Source organism: Centroberyx affinis, unplaced genomic scaffold, assembly GCF_046629955.1.
Source record: "Centroberyx affinis isolate AG114_WGS23_722 - 3 ecotype Tasmania unplaced genomic scaffold, CSIRO-AGI_Caff_v1 ptg002764l_1, whole genome shotgun sequence".
NCBI lineage: Eukaryota > Metazoa > Chordata > Actinopteri > Beryciformes > Berycidae > Centroberyx > Centroberyx affinis.
In genome coordinates this window covers 187,532-195,141 of record NW_027280925.1, presented here as the reverse complement: position 1 = coordinate 195,141, position 7,610 = coordinate 187,532, and the positions used below count along the sequence as shown (strand labels likewise).

The following is a 7,610-nucleotide window of genomic DNA, read 5'->3' as shown; positions in this document are numbered from 1 at the left end:
TGGACTACTGTCACTCAATTACTGGCTTTGTTAGTGTTTTATTGGAGACTGAAGACTTTTTCATGTTGAAATGTATTGTCTGACCTTTTGATACAAGGAAGGACTAGCAGCATGTGGCAGTAAACCTGAGTTTTACATGTATTCTGAGGCTTTAAAATGTGTTTTATATGTATGTATATAGTATATTCATTCAGTTTATATTTGTAAAACAGACTCATTATAAAACAGATATGTTTTGAGTTATGATGGGTTAAGAAAGTTTCTAAAATCTTCATCAAGTCAAGCTCTTAAAGGACATATACATGAACACGTATACCTATTGCTGTGGATGAAAAACTCCAAAAAGTCAGTGCTTCAGAATTGAAGAAAAATAGCCTCATTTTCCGATAGACACCAGTTCATTTTTCAAATACAATGATATTGACTGGGTTTCATGAGCCAAACAGTCTTTAAATTACTCAGCAAATAAAAGTCCATGTAAACTTTTCATTTAAGAGAAAGAAAGAAAAATACCAACACTGGAAGCACAAGATTTTCATTGCAAGAGCAGCATTATGTTAGTTTCAAGTGTAACTGATAAAGACGGTTATCTTGCACATGATGATTACCTGTCACCAGAGTATGTTTCAGGAAGAGATATTGGCTACATTTATCTGACAGGAGCGCGATGACTTCATGAAGCTCATATGTAATGCCGGCTGCAGAGATGTCATGCATGTCACAAAACCACTGCCAAAGGCACGTAATGAAGTTCCCAGGAATGGAAATTGCCAGGTGTTAATCCATCAATAAGAGCATTAGTCAAATATAAGGGACCGAACAACCTTGATGTGTGCCCAATAATAGCCTGCTTGTAAAGGTGCACTGTATGGCTGTACTGGGACTCAGCAAATAGCCTGCAGTTCTCCAGTACAGTGATTTCTCTGTGATATTTTGGTGAAGCATTCTTAGAGATTAATATGGGCCTGACAGAAAGGAAATGAATCCATTTCGTGTTGACCTTTAGAGTAGAGGACATTTAAGAAGTTGGCGTCAAAGGAGGATGAGGCTTTTTTGGTATTCTTCTTACTTCCAGTATATCCAGAGTGTGTTGTGAAATTAATTAAATATTGGATGAGTGAATCTGCTTGCAGTGACTGACATCTTGGATCTGCAAGGGCTGCACAGTGAACAATGAACTACAGTTTCTGGGCTATAATTCAAATTGCACATTATAAAAGAAAAACTTCCATTGTATTCAAACACAGCAAATATTAAGCAACTGCATCTCAGATTTTTATTAAAAATGTTTCTTGTTTGCTGAAAAATCAAAAATATTGGAAAATCTGTGTCTGTGTATAGCAATTTATATTGCATTTGCAGTATTCAGCAAAATAATGGCATTATGCTTATTTGTCAATATTGTGCAGCCCTAGGATCCACTAATAGAGCCTGTGCCATTTCCTCCCCTGTGTGTTTGTCAAAGACATGACACATTATATTTTACTTTGCAGGCCTTGAAAAAGGGAAGAGTAATAATCTGTTGTTAATGGGCAACAGTCACATTCACCTAGAATTCTCAAAATGATCGAAACAATGGGTAAGTCATCTGTTATTTTAATGTCATTACTGAGATATTGAGATTATACTGAGACATCTGTTGTTGGCCTATACTGTATGTTATCTGCATGTTTTAGAAAATGTTTTATGATAAGTGTGAAGATTTTAATGATAAAGGAAGTTTTAACAGTGTGTGTTTGGCTCATAGGTTTTGTATCTACAGAATGCAATTTTATTCATCCATCCCCCTCTGAAACAGGCCCAGTTATGGGGTCCAGGCATGCAGTTATCTGTGCCATGTACTGCTCTGCTCCAAAACCACCCTACACACACACACACACACACACACACACACCACAGTGGTGCGACTCCTCATTATGCACACCGAGGCAAAGGCAACCAAAACAGCAGTAGAGTTACCAGCGTAGTACCAGTGGCGAATAGAAAAATCTGTCTGCCGAGACTTCAGCGTTATTGGCTTGTTTACAACCTCTGTTCAAACAACCAGGCCTCTCAGTGCAAAAAGTGCTTTGGACCTTGTGCACGCCCTATTAGGTGTTAGTCACAGTTGGTGAGCCTCGGAAATTGCTTCGTTTTTGTCCAAATGACGTTGGGCAGGCCCATCCTCACTAACAAGCCGCTCTGTGGAGAGCAGGAGAGCAGGCTTGAGTTGCTTGATTGTGGGGCTTATGCAGGGTCCAGCAAGCAAACTGTGGAGGGCCCTATTCTTTTTTTTCCCTCCTGATACCCATTCTTTGCCCCTGTGCAACCCACCATTGACCCAAAAGCAAAAAAGGAAACATTGTTATTCTGAAAGCGAACAGTCCATTGAAAATGGAGTTTTTCTTTTTTTTTTGCTTTTCTGGTACAAAACCTGAAGCTACATGATTCCGATATTGTAAGCTCTGCTGAGCACCAGTCAACCTTAGCTAAGCCTACGGGTGACGATGTGTGGTTTGCTTTCTTTCTCTCTCTCCTTTTCTCTCTCTCCCTCTCCCTCTCTCTTTCTCTCTCTCTGCCTTATTCACACAAACATTGTTAAACATGAACAAAATTTCATTTCTACAAGTCGAAGGCATCAGCCAAATGGTTTTGGAATATATTCCCAAAAAAAAGTATTTAAACTGGGTTACATTAAATGAGGGCATTTCAAAACACCCCTCCCTGTCTCTGCCCACGCACTGATATGCTCCTGTCCTCATCTCTCCACTTCTTACCTCTCTCCCTCCTTCTCATTTTTCTCTCTCCATCCACTCTTTCACTCTGGCCGGCGCTGTCACTGAAATATGCGACGGCCTGCAGATACACAGCGTGCCTTGCAGGCGGTGGAGCGTCTCCAGGCCAAACTGAAGGAGCGGGGGGAGGTGCCCACAGAGGAGAAGCTCAGCCTGCTCAAGTCAGTGCTCCAGAGCCCCCTCTTCCACCAGATCCTGGCCCTGCAGAAGTCCGTCCAGCACCTCAAAGACCAGGTAGCATTATTGTAGCACATTATTGTATTTTATGGTACTGCTTTTACAGCCTTGGTCCTTAGTATTTTAGATTGCATGGAGATTCCATGAGCAGACGTGATCATATTACGGATCCCAGAACAGCACACTTTTCAGGTATCTGTGATGATGTGCTAAAGAAAATTATAAGACCATTTTATCCATTTAAAAGATTTTTGTTTTAATATACATGTAAATAATGACGTATTTATCATTCTAAAGGACCGTTCACACCTAGAGTGATAACTATAAAGATAACTATAATGGTACATTGTTGCTCAAGCATTCACAAACAATGATTCTTACTACTTTTAACAATTTAAATCTTTTTATAGATATAGTTATCTTTATAGTTATCATTCTAGGTGTGAATGGACCTTAAGCCTGGCCATGGGGACTGTGAACAAGTTACATTGATATGAGGATGTTCTCTTTCCTGAATATGAATGAGTGGTGTATGGTTCCCAGCACGCTAAGGCATCATGGAAGGTCATAAAGAGGGTGCAAGGGGTTAGGATGTGAGTAAACTTAACCTTTGCCCTCACTTAGGAGTCTCCTGAACCAGCTCAGAAACTTAAAGGGGAACACCACATAAACTTAGTTTCCAATGCAAATGAACATCTTGATACTAGTGGAGTTATCCACTTTGTTTCAAGATATTGACATCTGTTTTAAGAAAACTCTCACAGCAGGTGAAACTCTTGTGGAATAAAGTTCATTGGCAAATGTTTCACTTAAGGAAAACAAGACTTTACTATTTACTACTTTACTTTTCTATACTAGACTAAAAGACTTGTTAAAAACAGTTCATTGCAGTGTTTGCATCTGTATTTATGACCATGAACAAAGCGACGAACCATAAAGCTACAAACCTGAGAACCAGGACAAGAACATTGACTGAACAAATACTGTACCTGCACAGTTTTTTTCCTAAACTTTGATACACAAATGAGCTTCATATTATAATCACGCAAACACTTTGAAATTGTACTCTAATCCCCATTATCCAATTCATTTTCAAGTGTGCTGTGGATCAGTATGTTATTAAAGATGAGAGGGCGAGATAAATGGTACGACTGATAGTACTGAACATTCACTAATGCACCAAATTGTCCTAGGGCACAGGAAGAACATATTTGAAAGATAAAATTCAGTGGCGTTCTTCTGCAGCGGTCTATTGTCAGTGGTTGCATGATAACCAGAACATCACCCAGTAGCCCTGAGGTAAATAGAAATTCCTGAATCACCTATATCTCAGTAAGGACAGTATTTTCCATATTCTATGGAAGCGTTTCTGCCCAGCGCTCCTCCTGCCCTTTGCTTTCCTGTTTCCTAGGTGACCATTGATTCTCTGTTTTGGGCTTGTGTCCAGCCCCCCCCCCCACCCGCCCCCGCCTGCCCCCACCCGCCCTCACCCCTTCAATCCCCATCCCCAATCGCATTGCTGTTGTGGCCACATTGCTGCCAGGGTTCATACTAGTCAGATATAATACGGTTACATGAGCAGAGATAGTTGGTCAAAGCCAGGAACTCTTCTCAGGCTGATTCACCCTCTTGAGGACTGAACATTCGAGTGTAAGAAAAGAGCTCTTAAGTCACGGTGGATATGTGCAAAGGGGCTGGAGTAAGTGTTTGAGACATAGAGGGGAAAGTATGTGAGCTATGCAGTGGGAGGCAGGGGATGCTCGAGCTTTTGTACCCCTTGTGGAATTCAGATTATAAAAACCCTGCTGGCATTTTTGTGTGCCGGCGATTTAACTTATTTCAGAAGTGCTACATTCCCATATGTATTGTAACTATATCAAGAGCTATGCGTGTATGTATGTGTGTGTATGTTTTATGAAACAAAATGCTTCAAGGAATCATTAATCATAAACTCTCCTCAGATCTCTCACAAAACCTATTCCACTTTGTAGCAATGGTAAAACGATACATTTGAGAAATTACAACAAATATCTGGGTTTCAACTATGTTTTTATAGCTTCCAAACCCAACAGTACTTGTTTGGCCACCTTAAGCGGAACCAATTTGGAGAGAGGATGCATTTTGTGTTTTGTTGTGAGACAAGAGCCAGACACGTAAACACACACACATACACACACTCCGGCTTGTGGCTCTGCTAGTTAGGCCTTGTGCAGCCCATGTCACTATGGTGATGAGGCCTGCTCTCCAATGAGAAAGAGGCCGCCGCCACCGTGTGAAGTGGGGCAGAAACAATTTCTTAAATGTGCAAGAACCAAACTGGAACTTTAATCCTCTTAGCCAGGCCCCAGCTAACAAAGCTCATGCATGAGGACAGCAACTTAGCAGCATGCTACACTAACTTAGCCTAGCCCATAGGGTTTTGTTTGTAACGTGCAGCGTTAACATATCCTGTCCAGCAGGGTTTTGTTTACAAGGACTAAGCTTGAATTGTATATTACGAGGGCATAAATTACAGTACATGTTTCTTAAGCTCTGAAAGTTGTACAGTCAATTTACTGATGCAAATGCACAAGTTCAAAAGGACAGCTTTAGCTTGATGATGCCATATGCCAAATGGAGTGTTTCTAAAATGATTGTTATGTATTATGTCTGTCCTTTTGAGTCAAATTCAGGCGGTCATAAACATTACGCCCTTTGGCTAATGAAATCGAAAAACACTCTTTTATACAGTTGTCTGGTTCATGTAATTCATCTGTCATACAAGTAAAGTCATTGCAGTAATTAAAACCCGAGCATATTAAGGCATCCAGATGGCCAGTGATGCTTTTTTCTCCCACCATGATAGAAATATTGTATTTGGAGCCGAGTCATTGTTGGAACATCAGCTAAGAGCCATTATCTCCTGAAGGATTAGGCTGCCATAGATCCAGCTAATCATGGTGGGATAACAAACTATCTGGCATCCCAATGCTTTTAGACACCCAGACTCCAAGGTTTGGTATCCAAAATTAAACTTGCTAAATGTTTACGTTCACAGCAGGGGTAATATGAGTCATGATGTTTTTGGTTTAAACTTTGGTTGGGTTATCTCCAGTAATTGTTACTCTGTGCACTTTGCAAAAAATCATAGCTATTATGCAGCATTGTAAACTGGAAACCTAACAGACAAATACCATAGCTTTTGAGATGTGGATCTTATATGGTGCTTAATTTGATTTGAGGGTTATTATGTCCAACTACTGTTAGGCAAGGTTTTACTCATGTACTTGACAGTGTAAAGTACCTCTCATCAAGGTCAGAATGACAGAACTGTTTTTAAAAAATAGTGGCGCTGTCCTTCAGTGAAATATATGCCATTTTCCACAACACCCACTGAATGTCTTCTTTATGATTCCAGGGAAGTATCCCATCATCACTTGGGGGAGACCTTGGCGACCACGTCACAGCAGTAAAGCCCAATGGCAGCCATCTTTCCTACCCAGACATCTCAACTGTTCCACACATCAATGGCAAGCCATCAGCTGAAGAATTTGAGCACATTATGCACTCCATGGCACAGGTATGGCCAATTGCGAAGCAGAAACAGTCACTGGTGCTGCTTGTACACTGAGTTTAAGTTAAACGTCAACATAGTGATAGGCTAATATGAAGACTTTTTGCTTTCCTGAAGTCTATTTCTGAGGTCCCAGCAGATTTATTACCACTGTTTTTAAATGTTTTGATCATTTTCACCCACATACAATTCAGCACCTCATCTGTAAACACCTTTTGATTACCTTGAACAGGTCTTGTTTAACTCAAAGTAAATACCCAAAGACATTCAAAGACGAGAACCACAGACTGCACACTGCGTGCTTCTCTCTTGAGGCACTTCAAATAGACTTCCAAGGGCTGCTTATAGCTTTGATGCTACAGTGAAGCAGCATGGGGCTAAAGTGCGTGTGTTTGTGTGTGTGTGTCTGTGTCTGTGCGTATGTGTGTGTTTCAATATGTGTATGACACAGGGGCGCTATGTGGCTAACGTGGAGCTGCTGAAGCCAGTGTCGGGGGGTTTGGGCTTCAGCGTGGTGGGCCTGAAAAGCGAGAACCGCGGGGAGCTAGGCATCTTCATCCAGGAGATTCAACCAGGAAGTGTGGCTCACTGGTACAGAAGCATCAACAAGCCGTCACTCAAACATCGCATCATGTCATGGAACTCAGAGAGGTGTATTACAGACAGGGAAAGTCAGGGAATTTGATCAATTCTGTGGAGAAGTCAGGGAATATCAGGGAATTTTACAAATAGGCCACTTTACAGGAATATACCAGAATGGGTTTTACAACTTTTTTCATACATTCATTGCATTAGATGGTGGTTTTCAGCTGTTTTTATTCATTGCATTGCCAATTCTCCACAGCAAGCCCAACTGTAGAGGAAACCAGACTGTTTGTGCCCCTTCAGAACTTTTTTCTGGGCTCAAAAGCAACATTAACAAACCATGAAGGAATAACATTTTTAGGTCACTGAAGTGTTCCAACTTAATTATGGAACATCATGGAAAAGTTATGGACCATAATGGCAACCCTAACTATACAAGAGTAGAAATGATGAAACTACAATATCACTGATAGTCACAGACAATGTTTATGGTACATACTGAATCTTAAATGTCACAAATC

General features: G+C 40.8%; 1 protein-coding gene across 1 annotated transcript in view; it reads left to right on the top strand.

The window, feature by feature from the left end:
• The first annotated feature begins 1,504 nt into the window (after window positions 1-1,504).
• The window catches only part of LOC139657858 (multiple PDZ domain protein), a 45,676-nt gene continuing 39,570 nt past the window's right edge, over window positions 1,505-7,610 (top strand). The window contains exons 1-4 of the mRNA XM_071535808.1: window positions 1,505-1,579; window positions 2,842-3,008; window positions 6,349-6,510; window positions 6,956-7,095. Coding sequence (XP_071391909.1) covers window positions 1,564-1,579; window positions 2,842-3,008; window positions 6,349-6,510; window positions 6,956-7,095 — 485 coding nt within the window. The 5' untranslated portion in view covers window positions 1,505-1,563. The remainder of the gene's footprint in view (window positions 1,580-2,841; window positions 3,009-6,348; window positions 6,511-6,955; window positions 7,096-7,610) is intronic.